This window comes from Antechinus flavipes, chromosome 6, assembly GCF_016432865.1.
Source record: "Antechinus flavipes isolate AdamAnt ecotype Samford, QLD, Australia chromosome 6, AdamAnt_v2, whole genome shotgun sequence".
NCBI classification, from domain to species: Eukaryota; Metazoa; Chordata; class Mammalia; order Dasyuromorphia; family Dasyuridae; genus Antechinus; species Antechinus flavipes.
This window is the reverse complement of record NC_067403.1, coordinates 189,737,265-189,760,439: the sequence shown is the minus strand read 5'-3', so window position 1 is coordinate 189,760,439 and position 23,175 is coordinate 189,737,265. Positions and strand designations below refer to the sequence as shown.

The 23,175-nt window shown below is 35.1% G+C and overlaps 1 protein-coding gene across 4 annotated transcripts in view; it reads right to left on the bottom strand.

The window, feature by feature from the left end:
* SORCS2 (sortilin related VPS10 domain containing receptor 2) overlaps positions 1–23,175 on the bottom strand; it is a 1,241,960-nt gene that overhangs the window by 142,782 nt on the left and 1,076,003 nt on the right. For all 4 annotated transcript variants that reach the window (XM_051965561.1, XM_051965559.1, XM_051965560.1 and 1 more), the window contains exon 10: positions 17,979–18,125. In XM_051965561.1, the coding sequence (XP_051821521.1) occupies positions 17,979–18,125 (147 nt within the window). The remainder of the gene's footprint in view (positions 1–17,978; positions 18,126–23,175) is intronic.

Below are 23,175 nucleotides of genomic sequence, written 5' to 3'. Positions count from 1 at the left end.
CATTTAGGTTTGGGGAAGTTGGGGTATAGATCCTTTGTCTAGATTTTCCAAAATGGGTATGATTTGGAAGTAAATAATCAAAGTCACATCTCCCAATTCCTCATTAGAATAAGCCCATCTCTCATTAGAATATTCATTCTTATTAATTATTTATTTTATATTAACTTTTCTATTGAGTTTGGGTTTGGTTGAGATGAAGTCTTGAAAATTTGTGAGGTCATTGAAAGTCCTTTTTTTTTTTTTCATTTAATATTAAGATTAGCTTTTCTGGATAGGATATTTTGACTGCAGTCCTAGTTCTTTTGACTGTTGATATATACTATTCCAGGACTTGAAGTCTTTTATTGTATCTGATGATAAATCCTGCACCATTCAAATTGTAGCTCCAACATATTTGAATTTTTTGTTTGTTTCTTATAAATTTATTTATTTATTTGATCTAGGTGTTTTAAAATTTAGCAATAATGTTTCTATGTCTTTCCCTTGTAGGATCTCTCTGAGGTGATAATAGGTAGATTTTAAAAATTTCTATTTTCTGCTTATGTTCTATCATTTGAGGACAATTTTTGATTATTTCTTGAATTATTATGTCAAAGTTTTTTTTTTTTTTTGGTCTACTTTCAGGTATTCCAATTATTATTATATTTTCTCTTTGATCTGATCTCCAGATCTAATTTTTAAATAAAGTATTTGACATTCTCTTCTATTTGTCCATTCTTTATATTTGTTTTGTTATTTCTTAGTCTCAAAGCGTCACTGGTTTCCCCTTGCCCAATTCTAATTTTTAGAGTTATTTTATTCTTTAAAACTCTGTATCTCCTTTTCTAGGTGGCTAATTTTTTATTCATAATCTGAATGATTTTTTTTTTTTTAGTTTTTCCTCAACCTCTCTCATTTAATTATTTAAGTCTTTTTTGAGTTCTATAAATTCTTTCTTGGCAGGTAGCTATTTAATGTTATTCTTTGGGGTAGAAGAAGCTTTTTTTTTTTTTTTTTAACTTCACTGTCCCCTTCTGAAGATGAATCTTAGTCTTTCTTAATTAGTAAGTTTCTATGATTGGGTTCTTCCTCCTTTGCGCCCCCCCTCTTTTTAAATGAGAATTTATTAGCCAAAACATTTCTAAATATGGAGTGGGGGATGTGCCTCTAGCCTCATTTCAGCTCTCCTCTCTGACCTGGAATCCCAAACTAAAAGCTCCTCTCTGCCTTCAAGTCCCAGGGACCCTGCCCCACTGCCTCTGCATTCATTGGGTGTGCTGGTTCCTTGTTGCCCTAGGCTGCATTTGAGCAACGTACCTGAGTCTGTTGTTCCTAATCAGCCCAGGTTCCCTCATTCTTCCCAGACTCAGATTCCCAATTCCTCATGCTTTCCTGGACATGAAAGTTCCTGTGGTTTGGGTTAAGCTTCCAGCCAAACTCATCTAGCCTGAGGAATCCTGCTGGCTATTTCAGAAGAGCTAGCCTGGGTGTTTGTACTTCCCTCAAGTTAAAGTTCAATCTTGGGGTTTTTCTTCAAGTCTTCCCAGGTTATTCCAGGAGGACTGCTGTTCTGCCCCAATCTTATTTGTTTTTTACCAGTCTATTTTGGCCCTGAAGTGCAGTTTTCTTTTGTTGTGAGGGAAATCTGGAGAGCTTAGAATTTTCTGACCTATTTCATCATCTTCCCACCATTCTTATTATTAACCAATTATTTGATCATCATCCTCAGGAATACTCTTCCAAGAACATACAAGTATTGAATGGTTTCTATGAGGGGTCTTTGGGATTTGAGAATGTTGCTGATCCTTTTTATTGATTATATGCTAGTGTGACTTATAAAACCCATCCAGAAACTATTTCTCAAACTTTTTATATGTCACAAGTACAAATAATGTTTCTACTGTATCTATATTACAATGACAGAAAATTAGTGATCTATAAACCTTGAAGGTGCTATTGAAATAAAAGTTCTTACTATTTTACTTCAATTAGTCATTTAATTATGCATTTTTTTATTTCAGAAGTGTAGTGTTATACTTAATTAGCAGGACAGTTATTAATTGCAATGGGCATAATTATCTCAGTAAATTGTTTATCATTACCTATTAAATATTTTAAAAGAATATAAATTGAGGTACCTGAGATAAATGATCTTGGTGATCTAATTCTTTAAGTCTAGAAATATAAAAATATTGGTTGCAAAAGCTCCTATTTGCAGTCTTTGTTAATAAGAAGCAAAAATAAAAGTTTATAAAGTATAATTTTATTTGACCATCCGAACAACCCTTTGCAGCTGGCAGAGATGATGACCATACTTTAACATATAAGGAAACAGAGGCCCAAACACTTTGAATGATTAAAAAAAAATAATCCAGCTAATATATAGCAGAATAAAAAAAAATAAAGTTAGGTCTTCTGACTAAGTGTGCCTGCTACCATACCATACACAGATGGCCAATTTTCAAAGAATTGGGATGTAATAAAATATACTTGGCACAAAAATGACATCGAATGTAATTGAATCTTTCTTTGATGATTGAGAAGGCATTTCAAAATCTTGAATCGCCTCAGGGTCATCATTATAAACAATTATCAATTGTACCAGAGAGACTGAGAAATGCTAGTCAGAGGAGGTACAGTTGATTAAATAACCAACTAACAGAATTTAGCCTTTATACTTGAGTATGAATATAAGTTTCTCATTGAAGAAAAATAATACCTAAAGGAAAGAAATCCCTTTAAGCACTTCTCCAGTTATCCAACATTGGAAAGAATATCTTTGGTGCTGTATAGAACAAAATGAAACCCTATTATTTAAGTATTTCCTTGTGTCTTTCGATCTAGCCACATGGTTACTCTTGGGCTGTTTGAGCTGTTTCCAATTTCTGAATTCTGATGATTAAGGGTATCCCACTGTTTCCTCTACAGTGGAGAGGAACACAGCAAAACCTTCCAAAGTGTCAGACTCCAAAATTGGATACAGCTCAACAGTCCAGAAGTACAGCATTAAAATATGATTAACTACCTCCTAGAACAAGGAGCTGAATTGAAGCTACTTAAGAGTGTTCATGATCAAAGAGGACAAAGGAAATATGGATAAATAGGTGATAATGTAGAAATATAGAAATGTTATTCTGTTCCCATCTTCCATTATAACTTTCTACCAGCTGTGAATAATTATGCCACAGGACTCAGATTTTTAGAGCTGGAAGGCTTCTTACTGATTATCAAATTCAACCTCCTTGTTCAATGAATATAAAAACTAAGGACCAAAGAAAGGAAATTGCTTGTCCAAGGCAAATCAGGGAGAACTAAGATCTGGTTTCAAGGCCTCCAGGTCCCTTTCTCAACAGTATCAAATGCAAATCATTTAGCCCATCACTCAAGATCCTCCACAATCATCTCACTTTCCCTTTCCAGACTTTTCATCCATTATACTCTTCCTCATAGTTTAATCTTTTAATACTTGTTGTATATTGGATATTTTTGAGATTCTGATGAGGTCCATTGACTCTTTCTTAAAATCAATTTTATTTTGTTTTTTAAATTAAAAGCTGAAGAAAATGCTTATCTTGAGTTAGTAATTAATGAAAATAAAGATTTATTTTTTCCCATAAAGCTCATCAACTCCCTGAAATCTATTCATTAGGAATCTATAGATAGCAAGGCAATACTCTAGACAAAATGCTTTCTTCATTTATTTTTCTAATGTTCCTTATTCCATTAACCTTGCTCATAGGGCTGTCATTCCATGCACCCCTCCTATCCCAAAGCTTAATTCTCTGAAATTTTATCTATTTATTAAGATAGAGATTTCCACTACAAAGCCTTCCCTGACTAGTCTGACTAGAAGTGTAAAATGAGGTGGGGTGGAACTCAATAATCTTTAAAGGCTTAGCCGGCTCAAATATTCTAGATTCAATACTCTAAAGTTCTTCCAGCTCTAATATCCTATATTTTAAGGTCCTGTTCTAGTTCTAGCATCCTATGTTCTAAGGACTTGTCCAGCTTTAACATCCAATGTTCCAAACGACCTTCCAGATCTAACATTTTATGTTTCAATATCCCATGTTCTAAAATCCTTTCTAGCTCTAATATGCGATGTTTCAAAGTCCCTTCCAACTCTAACATCCTATGTTCTAAGGCCCCTTTAAGCTTTAACTTCCTGTGTTCCAAAGTCCTATTCAGCTCTAATTCTAGGTAACATCCTCCTATGTTCCAAAATCCCTTCCAGATCTAACCTTTTATGTGCTAAATTCCTGTCTACTTTTACATCGTATGTTCTAAAATCCTTTCTAGTTCTAATATCCTATGTTCTAAGTTCCCTTCTACTCTAGCATCCTATGTTCTAAGGCTCTTTCTACTTCTAACATCCTAAGTTCTAAAATCCTTTTTTACCTCTAAAATTCTATGTTCCAAAATCCCTTCCATCTCTAACATCCCATGTTCTAAGGTTCTTTTAAGTTCAAATTTCCCATGTTCTAAAGTCCTATTCAGCTCTTACATTCTACAAGCTCTTCCAGGTCTAACCTTCTCCTATATTCCAAAGTATCTTCTAGGTGTCTTTTCTAAAGCTCTAACATTCTATGTTTCAAAGTCCCTTCAAATTTTGATTTCCTATGTTTTAAGATCTCTTCCATATAAGATCAGACTATATCTGCAGTACTATATTAAAATATTAATAACATGACATACATTTTACAGAGGAGATGATTGGTTAAAAGAATTGAGGGGTTTTTGTTTGTTTGTTTTGTTTTTTTTTTGTTTTTTTTTTGGCCTGGAGGAGACAATTGGGGCATGTGCGCTAGTTGTTTTTAAGTATTTGGAGGGCTGTTCTGTGGGAGATGAATTCCTTGTTCTTAATAATAGAATGAAGAACTAGGAGAAATAGTTTCCTAATAATTAGAGTTATCTAAAAGTAGAATGGAATGCCTCAAAAGGTAGTGTTTTCTCTCCTTGAAGGTGTGAGTTTATATTAGTACTTTAGGAGAATATTATGGAGGAAATTCCTGTTCGAGAAGATGTTGAAATTGATAGTTCTAATGTTTTTTTTTCTAATTCAATTATTCTGTTTTAAGAATTCTTCTAGCTCTAAAATTCTATAGTTCATTCTGAAAGCAAGAGAACTTACTATCTCTTCCATTTATATAGCTCATTCTATGGTTCTTGAAACATTAATAATATTTTCACATGTGTAAATGTGAGCTCCTTTAGGGTAGATTAATTTTTGTCTTTGTATTCCTCAGAACCTAGCAAAGTACCTGGAACCTAACATATACTTAATAAATGACTATGATTATATTACTTTATCTCCCCTTCCTGAATTGATTTTTGAGTTCCATTGTATCTCATTCACTATCTAAATGCTATGTGAGATACTAAAGTTAAAAGACTCCATGGATCAAATGTGCTAGCATACTCAACCCACCTAGTTTCATCCCATCCACTCCATCTTCCTATGTAAAAGATATGACATGGAGGTGGGGATTGGAAATAAGGAGAGAAGAGAGGCCTGAACAATTCCCAAACTGACTAATAAGATAATTTGTTACATAGAATTAATCATTAACATTGCTCATGAATAAAGAAAAAGTCACCAGATGGCATTAATGGTGAAGCTGCTTAAGGAGAAAATGATGAAGTTAACATTTAAGAGACTCTTTGATTAGCTTGAAAAATAGAATCACAGATTCACAGAATATCAGAATGGGAAACAATCACAGTGTCCACATATCTAATTTGTACCAAAACAGAACTTTTGAATTTAGCATGTCAGAGCCCAAAGGGTCTTTTAAACACAAACTATTAAATTTAAAAGAGACATGAGACCTTGGAAATAAAAACATTTTAATTGAAAGGGACCTTTGGAGATAATCACCTTCTTTGACATTCTGATTTTGCAAATTGGGATACTGAGGCCAAGAGTGTGGGGAAATGGCTTTCTTAGAGATAATGATATAAACTGCTTTACAAACCTTAACGAGTTATATAAATGCTAGCTATTAGTAGCAAAAGCAGGTTCTAAACTAAGGTCAATTGACCCCACATCTCAATATCTATGGCTTATTTCTTCTCCTGGATTTTAAGTGCTTTGAGAGATGGAGGCATTTTGGCTCTGGGAAGAAATAAAATTCTGCATCTGCTACTGCCTTGGGGATTAAAGTCTTGACTTCTATGTAAACTTGGACACGTTGCTTTTCCTCTCTAGAATTCAATTTATCCTCCACCAAATAAATGGTACCAATTTTCATGATCTCTAAGGCTTCTTCTAGCCTGAAAAACTTGAGCCTGAAAAAGAATCTTGCACAGGATCTAGTGTGTAATTACTATTGGATAAAGACTAAAAGCAGCCCCAATACGTTTTCTCTGGGGAAGATTATATATGGCCTAGTTTCCCCCATTCTGACCCTATCAATCAGAGTATTATTTGCTGTACTGCTATGGGAATATTTAATCTTTCTAAGTTTGATTTACTAGCCAAGCTTAGAATAATTACTAGCATTCTTTCTCCTGTAATTATTAAATCACTGGACCCTTACACCATACAAAGGTCAGGGAAAGCCTTAGGCAAAAATGTATAGTCTTCTGGAGTCCACACACACTCCCCTCCCCTTCTGTTGCCCTTTCTTCTGTCCCTAGGCACCTAGGGTCTTGATATTACCCACTAATAGCCACATTCTCTCCCTATACTTATGACCCACACTGGTTCTATATTTCTTCATATTGCTCCATGTTCTATATTCCATAGTTGTAACCTTTAGTTCCTACTCTATTAAATCAGGACCTGCTCTCTACTAAGCTGCTGATAGTTGAGGATGTTTTAATGTGCTGCCTTTCAGTGTATGTATTTGTATTTTAGAGAATAATGGAATCTCACTAGGATTCTCTTTCACTGCTGATATCCTGGGTTCTCAAAGGCTGTACTAGCTAAAACTCAGCTCTGGAGCATCCTACTAAGCTGAATGAGTTCTCAAGAAGGTCATCTGTCACGACATTGTGGGATTAGCTTTTTATTCTTGGAAATTCTCATTGGCATTTCATCACAGATGGCCTCTGATCTTAATCAATTAGTTTACCTAGATGGAGTCATGCATCTTTTAAGGTATGGAATCTCGGAGTCACAAGGACACTAAAGCATGATTTACCTTTTCAAGCATTTTCATGAAGACATTCATTAATGGGAAACTCACTACATCTCAAGACATTGCATTCCACTCTTATATTAGAAAGTTTTTCACAAAACTGAGCAGATTTTTTCCTCACCCTTCATATATATCATGCTCCCACCCCCAACAATAGTATTCGTTTTGCCCTTTGAGGCAAAATATTTTAATTTCAGTTCCTGGAAACAATGACTTAGCAATGATATAAGGGACTGTAGGTGAACTAGTAGACCCGAGGCCTTTAATGCCCCTTAAATTATAGGTCCAATGTAGTTTGGGGTGGGCAGGGTTGGGGCTATACCTACATCCACTGATGAAATGATGGATTCTTGAAGTAGAACCATGAATACTAATTTAATTCTACATTTAAAACTTAGTACAGGCTAGTCCCAGAATGAGAGAAAAAGGTGAATGAGACCAGTCCCTTTCCTTCAGCAACTCAAGTATAGTAGATTGAGGTATGATAAGGTATGATGCATATAAAGATAAAATGTTTATTGTATATCTAACATGTACATATTATTATTATTATTATCACATATAATAACAATAATAATAGCTAGCATTTACATGGTTCTTTAAGATTTGCAAAATGCTTTATACATATTATCTCATTTGCTACAGCAGAAACAGCAACCTTCTCTTTTCCCTTATCACTTTTCCTCCTTCTAAATCCAGACCCCATAGCCATCATCCTGGGAGGGGTCACAAGATATGAAGCTTGGCAACTGCTCCTGTGGATTATGTAGTCACAGCTAGTGAAGCATCAGAAAGAAAAATTCTCACCACCAAAGTCTTTGGCATAATCAAATAATTCAATGTGGATGTGGACATAATTTTATAAGTAAAGGTGATGTTATGGAAGATGAATTACTATTTACTTTTTTGCACCCCCAAAGATCATGGGACCCATCCATCTAACTTGCAGCTGAAACTTATCTATATGTCTCTCTACTAAGAATGGGAGAACTTGACCTGTTTTACTTTTTTTTTTCCATGTATCCCTGATATTTTAAGCAATACTCTATACATAATAAGTACTTAAAATTTTATTTTTCTTTCTTTAATTCATCCATTTTATAAGTATATTTTGACTCTACGAATAGACTAAGCTCCTTGAGGACAGGAACAAGACCATTTTCCCTTTTGTTATCCACAATGCCTAATAAAGAGTTTGGCAATGAGATGTATTTATTACATGTGTTTTGATTGTATAAGCCATTTCAGTGTATTCGTGTTCAAGAAAGATAAATGCCTGAGAACTCATAAGAGATATAAATGCCTGAGAGTCTAGGATTCTGGAGGTGAGAAAATTAGGTAAAACTTTCTGGAGGAGTGGTAATAGAGCTATGTCTAAAAGGATGGATAGGCTTTAAAATGGCAGAGTGTGTGAAAAAGCATTAGGAATTTCATGAGAAAATTACATTCTTTCTCCAATACATTGGGTCATAAAATACACACAGCAAATATTAATATTTCCAGTTTAGTGGTGAAGATGTCAAAATCTACTGGGAGCATGGTAGACTAACAAACATTACAGGAGAGGTGCTAGATCTATTCATTCCCTGTATTTAAGAATCTATAAGTGTCTGATTGAAGAAAACAAGCCATTTCTTCATCCTCATTAATTTGGGATATCTATCTGTAGCTTCAGCTTATTTGTAGTTTCAATCAATGGTCAGAGAGATTTGGAGAAGAAATTCTCTTCCTGTCTCAATTCTCAATAATATGAAGGGAAAACAGGTAGCTCTCAATTTCTCTCTCATCTCTTCTCTTGAGGTCCTGGGAGGAGATAGGGTAGTATGATTAAATATTAACGTACTCTAAGTTCTCAGTAAACATGCCTAGAGAAGAAAAGAAGGAAAATATGGGAACTTCTGACTAAGAAAAACACTATTGATGGTGGATGTAGAGACATTAGAGACTGGGAAAATCAGAGGAACCATGGAAGCTTCTCATGTGAGCTGTACCATCCACATGTTCCAATTTCAAACTGATCTCTGAATTTCTTTTTTGTTAGATACAAATAAAATGCTCAGGTTTGGGGATGAGGTCTGCTAGTATCATGGTTAAATATTTATGGATTGTGTTTGAGTACTCATAAAGATGATCTAGTACAACTTAGCTAGTAGAACAAACACTGGAATCAGTCAATATAACTGAAGCAAACCTGTTCTGAATCCCCCATGGAAAACCATTTTCTATTCCACATCTGTTCATTGTATCCACAAACAGACCATAAAAGAACTGCCAAATTCTTTGCTATAGTGTAGGTAAATTTTATTAACAACATCTAGTATCCCTGTAAAAAAAAGAAATGGGGTTATGGGGTTAATAAGGCATTATTTTTACTCTTGACAAAACCTTTTGTCACTTTGAAATAATTTTCCTTTTCTAGATTTTCACTAATATTCCTTTAATAATCCATTTCAGATTTTTTTTTCAGGAACCAAAGTTGAGTTCAGTGGTCTATGATATCCTGACTTCATTGAATGATCTTGTCTATGAAGATGACCGAAATCCATAACTCTACCTCCTACTACTCCACAGAAGCTAAAGATGATTTTTGCCTTGTCAAATTTCTCTTAGTATAATTTGTGGACTTTTCTGTGGAAAGCTCTTTGTAAATTGTAAAGTGCTATACAAATCAAGGATCTATCATCATCATCACCTACTTCAAAATTTTAAACTATGGGTTATAACCTCATATGGGGTTATGTATTTAAACATGGGAATCATGAAAAGTTTGGCAACAGCAAAACGTTTTTGAATGCTTTATATCCCCAAATGAATATTCTACCAAGATTTAATTCTTTGTGAAAAAATAAACAAACACATCCATGTCATTACTATGCAAATTTGATTTAAACTTTAAAAATGAAAAAAATATATGTATAACAAAGAATTGTTTTAAAATAAATTTCTTTAGGATTTATTATCAGTAAATGTTTGATTTGCCTATTTTGTATACATATATACCTGGGATTGTAAAAATTTTCCATGTGAAAAGGGGTCACAAGTGGAAAAAGTTATGATCTACTTCTTGGGGTCAACTCGGTGATCAAATTAAATAATGTATAAGAGAGTGCTTTTTTGTATATACAACTCATTACAAATCATAATGCTATAAAACTAAATGCTGTTATTAAGAAGATCTCAGTAAAGATTCTCCACTACCATTTAAAACAGGATGCCTGCCATTTCCCCTAATCCCAGTAGTGACAGAATCAGAGTAATAATACTGGAATGGGTTTTGCAGATCCTCTGTTTAAGAAAACCAAAGTTGAGAAAAGGGAGGTGACTACTTATCCAAGGCAAACAGCTTAATAAGACCAGAGTTTAATTTGCCTAATTCCCAAACTGTAGTACCCTTCACATTATAATGCACAAAAGCCCAAGTGGTCAAGCTTTCCATTTTGTTTTTGAGGATGAATTCCCTAGTTTGCAGGAACAAATGAGTTTGTCCTATGAATTCAAGATAATGATAGTTATCATTTCTATAGTTTTACATTTTGCAAGTATTTTATACCTATTGTGGCTTTTGATCTTCAAAATAATCCTGCAGGATTGGTAAAGTAACTACCATTTGGTGCCATGATAACAGAAGATATATATTAGATTTTGAGTCAGAAGATCTGGGTCTGAATCTCAGCTCAATTTCTTTTGTGTAATTATCATTTGACCTTGGATAAGTCAACTACTTTCCTCTGCTATTTCTTCTTTAGTAAAATGTAGGGTTGGACAAGGTAACTTCTAAATTTATTTGCAAATTTTTCTCTCTCTCTCAATTTACTTAGCTCTTTAAATTTCAAGCTCTAAATTTATATTGCCATCCTATAGGTTGAGAAAGCAAGACCAAAAAGGATAGGAACAGACAATTCTCAGATGAAGAAATTGAAACTATTTATAGACATATGAAAATATGCTCCAAATCATTATTAATCCAAATCATTAATTGGTAGAATATTAATTCGGAGGATATAGAAATGCAAATTAAGACAACTCTGAGATACCACTACACACCTGTCAGATTGGCTAGAGTGATAGGGAAAGATAATGTGGAATGTTGGAGTGGATGTGGGAAAACTGGGACACTGATACATTGTTGGTAGAATTGTGAACACATCCAGCCATTCTGGAGAGCAATTTGGAACTGTGCTCAAAAAGTTATCAAACTGTACATACCCTTTGATCCAGCAATGTTTCTACTGGACTTATACCCCAAAGAGAGCCTAAAGAAGGGAAAGGGACCTGTATGTGCCAAAATGTTTGTGGCAGCCCTGTTTGTAGTGGCTAGAAGCTGGAAAATGAATGGATGCCCATCAATTGGAGAATGGTCGAGTAAATTGTGGTATATGAACATTATGGAATATTATAGTTCTGTAAGGAATGACCAGTGGGATGAATACAGAGAGGACTGGTGAGACTTACATGAACTGATGCTAAGTGAAATGAGCAGAACCAAGAGATCATTATATACCTCAACAATGATACTGTTTGAGGATGTATTCTGATGGAAGTGGATCTCTTTGATAAAGAGAGCTAATTCAGTTTCAATTGATCAAGGATGGACCAAAGATGGAAAGAATACTGGGAAATGAATATAAACTGCTTGCATTTTTGTTTTTCTTCCCAGGTTATTTCTACCTTCTGAATCCAATTCTCCCTGTGCAACAAGAAAACTGTTCAGTTCTGCACACATATATTGTATCTAGGATATACTGTAACCTATTCAACATGTAAAGGACTACTTGCCATCTGGGAGAGGGAGTGGAAGGAGGGAGGGGAAAAATCGGAACAGAAGTGAGTGCAAGGGATAATGCTGTAAAAAATTACCCTGGCATGGGTTCTGTCAATAAAAAGTTATTTAAAGAATAAAAAAAGAGAAAGCAAGACCAAGAAAAAGAAATAAATGGGCTCGGAGTCACAAAACTAGGCACATTCAGGACAAGAAGTCAGGTCTTCTTTCTCTAGACCATATACTTCTCTTATCCCATGTTGCTTCCACGTCAACTGATTCAAAATAATTTATAGTCAGTTAGCATTTATCAAGACTCCTCTATGTGTTGAACAAAAAAGCAAAAAATAAAAAAAAATAAACAATCTCTGCTCTTCAGATTCTCATTGTTGAGAGGAAATTATATTTATCCCAGAAGGAGCTGTTAAAGAATGAAATGTCAAAGAAAGAATGGGGCTTCCTTTACTGGTACTGAGTTGCCCACGATCAGAAGTACTAAAGTTGAGCATGGTTGACTACTAATCTTTGATATTATGGGAGTGATTCCTTTGTTAGTAGGAACTGTCCTATATGACCTTTAAGCTCACTTTCAACCAAGGGATTCTTTGATTGAAATCTTACCATTGTATTTCACCATGTTGTCTCTACCCTCAGTGAAAACATCCATTATGTTAATATGGGCCCAGTGGCTGCTGCTTAATTTTAATTTTATATCCTTTGTGCTCAATTTATTTTCCATGTACATTATAACTTATTTCTTTTGTGCTCAATTTGACTATCCATATACCTTAGTTGGACGACACACTTCGCCAATTTTCTCCTATTTTTTATTATCTTAAGGCAAAGACATAAATCTTACAAAGATTCTCTCCTCAGTGGGCTGTATAATTGCAGGCATTTTTTTTTTTTTTTGTACGGACAGATTCTATTCTAAGCAAAAATTTGATTTGGTAGACTCATATGGTTTCATTTTTATAATAAAAATAACAAACAATAATAATACTTTTGTAACATCTTTATTCTGGGAGGACCTTTTGATTTTTTAACAATTAGGAAATAATTATTTTTCAGTGTAAGGAGGCAGATATTAGTACCCTGTGGTTCTCAATGGAGAAACTGACACAGAGGTTAAATGGCAATTTAAGGACACAAATATAAGTGAAAAACAGCAACATGTGGTTTTTAAAATCTTCTTCAATATACGCTAAGAGAATATGGCAATTTCTGTGATTATAACTTCCTGTTGACTATAGTCCATGAAAACAAGAACTTCATTTATTTAAAGACTGGCGCAAATCCTCATTTTTCAAGAAACATCCTACTCTGACCTTAGTAGCCATAATGGGCATTTGTTACTGTTGTTCAGTCACTTCTGAATTTTCATGATGCTATTTTGGGATTTTCTTGTCAAAGATGAGGGGGGTGGTTTGTCATTTCCTTCTCCAACTCATTTTAATGGTGAGGAAATGGAGGTAAATAGTGTTAAATGACTAGTCCGGGGTCATACAGCTAGTAAGGTCTGAGGCCATATTCGAACTTAGGTCTTCCTAACTCTAGGTCTGGCAATCTATGCACTAACATGCCACTTCACTGTATACGAGCATGTCTTCTTCTAACTTCCTATAACACTAAATCTCTATGGTTCATGGTGGGGAAATTGATTCAAAAGTTAAATTACAGAACTACTATTTTCTTTTAGTGTTTACCTCTCATTTGACACAGAATTCTAGTCTTTTAGAACTTCAATTAAAATTATGGCCCACATTTTGCAAAAGTGGAAACTGCAGCGTTCAGAAGGGAAATGACTTGGTAACACTGAGGTTACAGTTACTTCCTCCCCATCATTTTTAAAAAAATTATTTTATTTTATTTTAAAAAATAATTATAACTTTTTATTGACAGAACCCATGCCAGGGTAATTTTTTTACAACATTGTCCCTTGCACTCACTTCTGTTCCGACTTTTCCCCTCCCTCCCTCCATATCCTCCCCCAGATGTCAAGCAATCCTATACATGTTAGATATGTCACAGTATATCCTAGATACAATATATGTGTGCAGGACCAAACAGTTCTCTTGTTGCACAGGGAGAATTGGATTCAGAAGGTAAAAATAACCTGGAGAAAAATGCAAACAGTTTACATTCATTTCCCAGTGTTCTTTCTTTGGGTGTAGCTGCTTCTGTCCATCATTGATCAATTGAAACTGAGTTAGATTTTCTCTTTGTCGAAGAAATCCACTTCCATCAGAATACATCCTCATACACTATCATTGTTGAAGTATATAATGATCTCCTGGTTCTGCTCATTTCACTTAGCATCGATTCATGTAAGTCTTTCCAAGCCTCTCTGCATTCATCCTGCTGGTCATTTCTTACAAAACAATAATATGCTATAACATTCATGTACCACAATTTACCAGCCATTCTCCAATTGATGGGCATCCATTTATTTTCTAGTTTCTAGCCACTACAAACAGGGCTGCCACATTTTGGCACATACAGGTCCCTTTCCCTTCGTTAGTATTTCTTTGGGGTATAAGCCCAGTAGTAGCACTGCTGGATCAAAGGGTATACACAGTTTGATAACTTTTGGGGCCTAATTCCAGATTGTTCTCCAGAATGGTTGGATTAATTCACAACTCCACCAACAATGCATCAGTGTTCCAGTTTTCCCGCATTCCCTCCAACATTCATCATTATTTTTTCCTGTCATCTTAGCCAATCTGACAGGTGTGTAGTGGTATCTCAGAGTTGTCTTAATTTGCATTTCTCTGATCAATAGTGATTTGGAACATTCTTTTATATGAGTGGAAATTGTTTCAATTTCATCATCTGAAAATTGTCTGTTCATATCCTTTGACCATCTATCAATTAGAGAATGGCTTGATTTCTTATAGAGTCAATTCTCTACATATTTTGGAAATGAGACCTTTATCAGAACCTTTAACTGTGAAAACGTTTTCCCAGTTTGTTGCTTCCCTTCTAATCTTGTTTGCATTAGTTTTGTTTGTACAAAGGCTTTTTAATTTGATATAATCAAAATTTTCTATTTTGTGATCGATAATGATCTCTAGTTCATCTTTGATCACAAATTTCTTCCTCCTCCACAAGTCTGAGAGGTAAACTATCCTATGTTCCTCTAATTTATTTATAATCTTGTTCTTTATGCCTAAATCATGGACTCATTTTGATCTTATCTTGGTATATGGTGTTAAGTGTGGGTCCATGCCTAATTTCTGCCATACTAATTTCCAGTTTTCCCAGCAGTTTTTGTCAAATAATGAATTCTTATCATTGGGTTTGTCAAACACTAGATTGCTATAGTTGACTATTTTGTCTTGTGATCCTCCCCATCATTTTGCAGAAATATAAAGTGAGGTAAAGAGAGGAAATCACTTGTCAAGGATTATCCAGTCAGTGATATGGCTGGTAATTGCAAAGAAAATAAGTATTTACATATCACTGTCAGATCTATTTACTTTCCATTGAAGTCTGCAGATTTTTCTCACTTATTGTATTCTACCTGATACTGTTATTTATGAGTGGAATGATGATATAGTAGACTGTCATTCTAAGAGTCCTAGATTCAAGTCCTGTCTCTGACACATGACCAGAAGGAGAGGCGCCCACATGGACAAGTGAACGATTCATTGATAACCGAAAGCATAGATTTCTATCACATTTCATACAAGATTAGTCTTTGTGGGCTGTAGTCTCCATATTTGAAGAGTAAGAGTTTGGATTAGAGAGCATCTTTATGAATTTATTATTTCAAGTATTTTAGAAAGTTGCAAAAACAAATCACTACTACAAAATAAATCCCCATAAATCCTCAGCATTTTTATACATCACCAACAAAATCCAACAGCAAGAGATACAAAGAGAAATTCCATTAAAAATAACTGTTGGCAGCATAAAATATTTGGGAATCTATCTACCAAAGGAAAGTCAGGAATTACATGAGCAAAATTACAAAAAATCTTTCCACACAGATAAAATCAGACTTAAATAATTGGAAAAATACTAAGTACTCTTGGATAGGCCGAGCAAATATAATAAAGATGACAATACTCCCTAAACTAATCTATTTATTTAGTGCCATACCAATCAGACTTCCAAGAAAATATTTTAATGATCTAGAAAAAATAAAAACAAAATTCATATGGAAGAACAAAAGATCGAGAATCTCAAGGGAATTAATGAAAAAAAAATCAAATGAAGGTGGCCTAGCTGTACCTGATCTAAAATTATATTATAAAGCAGCAGTCATCAAAACCATTTGGTATTGGCTAAGAAATAGATTAGTTGATCAGTGGAAAAGGTTAGGTTCACAAGACAGAATAGTCAACTATAGCAATCTAGTGTTTGACAAACCCAAAGATCCTAACTTTTGGCATAAGAATTTATTATTTGATAAAAACTGCTGGGATAATTGGAAATTAGTATGGCAGAAATTAGGCATGGACCCACACTTAACACCATATACCAAGATAAGATCAAAATGGGTCCATGACCTAGGCATAAAGAACGAGATTATAAATAAATTAGAGAAACATAGGATAGTTTATCTCTCAGACTTGTGGAGGAGGAAGAAATTTGTGACCAAAGATGAACTGAGACCATTATTGATCACAACACAGAAAATTTTGATTACATCAAATTAAAAAGCCTTTGTACAAACAAAACTAATGCAAACAAGATTAGAAGGGAAGCAACAAACTGGGAAAATATCTTCACAGTTAAAGGTTCTGATAAAGGCCTTACTTCCAAAATACATAGAGAATTGACTCTAATTTATAAGAAATCAAGCCATTCTCCAATTGATAAATGGTGAAAGGATATGAACAGACAATTTTCAGATGATGAAATTGAAACAATTTCCACTCATAATAAAAGAATATTCCAAATCACTATTGATCAGAGAAATGCAAATTAAGACAACTCTGAGATACCACTACACACCTGTCAGATTGGCTAAGATGACAGGAAAAAATAATGATGAATGTTGGAGGGAATGCGGGAAAACTGGAACACTGATGCATTGTTGGTGGAGTTGTGAATGAATCCAACCATTCTGGAGAATAATCTGGAATTATGCCCCAAAAGTTATCAAACTGTGCATACCCCTTGATCCAGCAGTGCTACTACTAGGCTTATACCCCAAAGAAATACTAACGAAGGGAAAAGGATCTGTATGTGCCAAAATGTTTGTGGCAGCCCTGTTTGTAGTGGCTAGAAACTAGAAAATGAATGGATGCCTATCAATTGGAGAATGGTCGGGTAAATTGTGGTACGTGAATGTTATGGAATATTATTGTTTTGTAAGAAATGACCAGCAGGATGAATACAGAGAGGCTTGGAGAGACTTATATGAATCGATGCTAAATGAAATGAGCAGAACCAGGAGATCATTATATACTTCAACAACGATACTGTATGAGGATGTATTCTGATGGAAGTGGATTTCTTCGACAAAGAGAAGATCTAACTCCGTTTCAATAGATCAATGATGGACAGAAGCAGCTACACCCAAAGAAAGAACACTGGGAAATTAATGTAAACTGTTGGCATTTTTGCTTTTCTTCCCGGGTTATTTCTACCTTCTGTATCTAAGATATACGGTGACATATTTAACATGTATAGGACTGCTTACCATCTGGGGGAGGGAAAAAATCAGAACAGAAGTGAGTGCAAGGGATAATGTTGTAAAAAATTACCCTGGCATGGTTCTGTCAATAAAAAGTTATTTTAAAAAAAGAATTAAAAAAAAGAGAAAAAAACCAAATCACTACGAAAGTTTTTAAGGGATCCCTTGTACAAGATATCAGGAAAAGCTCCTTGGAAGGGGTAGTAATTCAGTAAATCTTTAAAGTATGAGTAGAAATTCAATAGGCAAAGAGGTGCTATGAGAACCAGAGGATGATCTCCAGTCCATTGGATAGACTTTTGCAAAATCATGAAGAAAAATGGTCAAGGATGAGAAAGCACAGAGGGATAAAGTTCTGAGCTGGAGGGGAGAATCCACACTAAGGAAATCCCAGAACACCTATAGTAACAGAATAGACAAAACAACCAAGTAATGACCAAGGAGTACTTACCAGTTTACAATTGGTGGGTTTGCCATTCATATCAGTGGCTGGTGGAGTCAGATAATCCCAGTCTCGGCCTTTGTTGTAAGTTATCACTGTTGTGACTTTTCCATCAATCTTTTGGTTGGCTAAGAAGACTCCTTTCACCCCTCTGACCTGTGAAAGAAACACGATAAGAATGAAGAAAAAGATTTTAGAATTTCCTATTCAAATGCTGGGGCTATTTCTAATCTTGCTGCCCCTCTGCCCATTGTGATTTATTGTTCAAAAGGCTTTTCTTCATTCTCCTTCAAGTCCCCAAGGCTCGGGGGCAGGCAGTAAAGAAACTCAATTAGATTCTGGGCTTGTCTTCCATAGTATATGCAAATCAATACTCAACAGAGCTAAAAAAAAAAACTGCATGTGTACCAATAGTCCATTTATCCTTTTGTTAACACATTCAGTTGTTTCTCCATCTGCTCAATAAACATTTGCTATATACCTTGGGATGGGGAGGAGGGAATAAGCATTTATATGATTCTTACAATATATCAGTCATTGTGCTAAACACTTTAAATATATTATTTAATTTGATATTCACAGTTATTCTGGAAATGTTTCCTTAACCTTCCCAGTTCCTCCACCTTGTACCTTCGCTAGAGTTCTCAATTATATACCATTTCTTCTTGGATAGGGCCAATTTCCTAGCTAATTGATGCTTATTAGACATAGATCAGAAGTGAGAAGTCAACCACATGTGATGACATAAGATCTGGCCTGCCTTCCTAAAAAATAGATGATGTTCTTCTATATGGGGAAATGACTCTTCTGTGGGATGGAACTCCAATATCTGACAGGAAACTGTCAAGAGCTAAGATTCAGAACTAGTTAGAAAGAAACATAAAAAGGAATCAAGATATAGGAATTGTTGCAGAGATAAAAACCCCATTGTCTATAATTTTGTTCCTTTTATTTAGACTCCATATATACCCAATATAGTCCTGTCAAGAGCTAAGATTCAGAACTAGTTAGAAAGAAACATAAAAAGGAATCAAGTTATAGGAACTGTTGCAGAGCTAAAAACCCCATTGTCTATAATTTTGTTCCTTTTATTTAGACTCCATATATACCCAATATAGTCCAGTTCTAATAATTATTGTTGCTTTAGAGGAGTGGAATTCTTTATATCTACCTATTGGCACTAATGGGCTGTAGATACCCACCTTCAAGCTTTAAAACCCAACTCAAAACACATCTCCTACAGGAAGCCTTCTGATCATTCAAGATACTGTGCCTTTTCCTTTTGACCTCACATAGCAGTTTTTTCTTCCTGTTTTTGAGGCCCTCATCATGTATACCACTTGTAACACTACTACCTGATATCCACCTATGTGCCATTAATTCTCATCACTTGATCAAACTTTGGAGCAGGGACCATATAGATATTTTGTTTATTTTTTCCTAGCATCATGCATAGTGAGCTACATACAATTATGATGATGATGATGATGATGATGATGATGATAGCTGCTATGTGCAAAGCAAAATGTATTTTTATATTGTGCAAAATGATTTTACAAATATAATCTCATTTAATCTTCACAAGAAACTTGAAAGGTAAATGTTGTTATTATCTACATTTTACAATTGTAAGAACTGTGACACACAGATGTTAAATGATCTGCCAAGGACACATGACTAGTGTCTGAGGCTGTATTTGAAATCATGTTTTCCTGTCTCCAGGTCCAGCATTCTATCCACTGTAGCACCTGGACTTCTCCTAGTAGGTGCTTCACTGTTTTTGTTGCTTCCAGAAGGTTCATTTTTAATCTGTCTTCCCAAATTAACTCTGGTAGAATATCATGACTGGTAGTACCATGGCTAGTTTGCCCTAGAATATTCCACACTGTTTGCACTTTGTACTTCCCTTAAGAATCATGGTTAGAGTAAACCCGGACAGAAATGGGGATGGAATCATTCCACTTTCTAACAACTTTCATTACCCAAAGCATTGTGGAAACTTCTCAGAAAGTCTCCCAAAGGTCTAGGAATGCAGGCTGTCTGACTCCAAATTTAGTGATTTAGATATATTCCCACAAAATAGGAATTACCCTGACAGTGAATATTCCAGACAAAGAAAAATGCCATTAAAAATGTAGCCATCAGTTTGAAAGAAACGATCATAATTTGGAGTGCCTGACTTTGTTCCACTTGTCATCCCTGACAAATGATGAGCCAGCAGTGTCAGATGGGAGCTGGGCGACCATTCCTGTTGCTTTAGCAAAGCATTTGGTTTCTGGAGGAATCCTCTGGAGAGGTGCCATCTTTGCAGGCTACTGAACCTTGAATTAGAAACCTGCTTCTATTGCCTTCAAAAGAGACATCACTGTGTTTGGAAGCAGAAGGGAACTGTCATGGTGGAAGTGGCTCCAAACTTAGTGAAGAGCAGTTGACACATTGGAATATCAGCTCTTTATGTTTCTTTATGATACCTTTTAAAGTGTCACTATTCCTTGCATAGAGACCTTCCTGTTCTTAGCATAATAGAACTGGATCTGATCAGGACTAAGTGAATGTCTTCAGCAAATAATAATCATTGTGAAAATAATATCCTGAGGAAATATTGGGCCAGTTTGCCTGACTGACCATTGTCATGGTGGAATATAATCATTTTTGGTCACTTTTTCTGGAATCTTAGGGATTTGTAATTCTTTAAGGCAGTTGCAGCCTTTCAAATTTGTATTACATTTTATGGTTACAAACGACTGTATTCTCCCAGATCCCAAAGGATAGCTGTCAGTGTATAGTGAAGCTGTGCTAAGGAGGAGTAATTCAGGTAGACTACTTGGCCAAGGCTAGGGCTGGAGGAGCATCATGGTACTGGGCAGGGTCTGTGATACTGAATATTCTTCTTGTTTTCAAGGTAAGGGTATGACTGGAAAAGATATTTCTATTTATATAAAGTTTTTCAGTGGTAATATGAGATAATGATCTAAGGATCTAGTTGACTAGGCTGATAACCTCTAAGAGAATGACCATTGATGATCAAATGATCATCCTTCAAGCATGACTCAGCTCTCCAATGACTTTATAACATTTCATGAAAATCAGTGAGATGAATCCTGATGGATATACACCTCATCTTCTGTCATATCTCATTCTTGCTATATCATTACTCCACCTTCTGTTCTGATCTGACATTGTCTGGATTCTTGTTTACAAATCATCATCTGTAATATATCAGGGCCTATTTACATCCACTATACATTTTAGAATTTTTTCTTTGGATCTCTGCTATTTGGGTTCCTTTGTGATTTTGTGCTCTGGGGAGGAACTGAGTGGCACAATGGGCACAGTTCTAGCATTGGAGTTTGGAAGACTTGAGTTAAAATCCAGCTGTCCAAGCTACTTTTGCTTTCAGTAAACATTGCCCCAAGAAGGTCAGAGATAGAAGGAAAGCTCCCATATATGCAAAAAATAAAATATTTACAGAAATACTTTTATAATGGCAAGCACTAGAAATAAAATAGGTGGTTATTGATTGGGATACGTCTGAACAAAGTGAGATGTATAAATGTGGAATGAGTTATTACTGAGCCTTGAGAAATGTTGACAATGAAGGATTTGAGGAAGCCTGGATAGGATTATATGATCTGAAACAGAGTGAAGTGAAAAGAACAAGAATGGTAATTTACAGAATGACCACAATAAAATTAAGGAAAATAATGCCACAATTAATAATGTTACTTAGTTGTGATTTGAGTAAATTACTGTTGAAGCAGGCAATCTCTTCTCAATGGACTATAAGAATCACAGGATTGTGTGTTCAGAATCAGAAGGAAATTTAGGGCCCCTCCCCCCATCCCACAGTCCAACACCGTCATTTCACAGATAAAGAAACACAACCTCAGGGATATTGTGTGAATTCTCCAAAGTTCCATAAGGAGTGACAGTGGGTGGCAACACTTGAACTTAGGCCCTCTGATTCCAAAGTGTGTTTCTTTCAGTAAGGTTTACCATGTCCCACATGACTATTGAGATGATTTGTTTTGCTTAATTTTAACTATTTGCTAGGAAGGATCATTCTCTTTGGAGGTAATCATTGGGTTGTTTAGTTCAGTCATTTTTCCAACTCTTTGTGATCCCATTTGGAGTTTTCTTGGCAAAGACACTAGAGCATTCGCCATTTCCTTCTCCAGCTTATTTTGCAGACAAAAAACTGAGGCAAATAGGGTTAAGTGGCTTGCCCAGGATCACACAGCTAGTAAGTATATGAAGCCAGATTTCAACTCAGTAAGATGAGTCTTTCTAACTCCAGACCTGGTATTCTACCCACTATTCCACCTAACTGTCCTTGGGTGATTGTAGCAGTGTGCAAAAAGGAACATCAACAAAATACTTATTTTTAAAATGAGAAATGCCATATGTGACTTAAAAATCCTTGGGGGAATGAGAACAGACAAGGGCATCATTTTTAGATTATGGGGGTACAATTTCTAAACCTTGTCTAAGGACCATAAATATGTCACACCAGTTGTGAATGTCCTCAACATAAACAAATTGTTATATTCATTAGTTTCTGAGGGAAAGCAGTTATGGCTGAAATATCTGAGAGATTGAACATAAATGTGTGAATGTGTTCTACAGAGAGTAAATGAGGTGATACCAACCGCTTACTGAGCCGCTTATATTACTAAGGAAATGTCATGGAACCAGAAGATTTAGAGCTGAAAAGGCTTTGAGATCTTGTCCTTTTATTTACATATGACAAAAATGAGTCCAAGGGAGAAGTGAAATGCTTGATAAATAGTAAGCAAGAGAATTTGTATTTGAACCCAGGTCTTTTGGCTTAAATAACAATGATGTGCTCTTTTGAATTGTGCACAATTCGCTTAACACAAGGGACTAAAATCATAACAGGTCAGTGTTGTGTATAGATATCCTGCTTGGAATAAGTTTTTCTGCTGTTTCAAGTCTAAAGTAGACTTGATTATAAGGAATAATTTAGGATAGGGTTTCTTAACCAGGGGTTTATGAATTTGACATTTAAAATATATTGATTGGGCTCAGACAGTTGTGTGACCCTGGACAAGTCATTTAACCCCAATTGCCTCAGCAAAAAAAGTAAAAAAAAATTGATAATGGTATTTCAGCAAAATTGGCTTTCTTTGTAATCTTGTATGTTTCATTTTATGCATTTGAAAACTTCATTTGGAGAAGAGAAGAA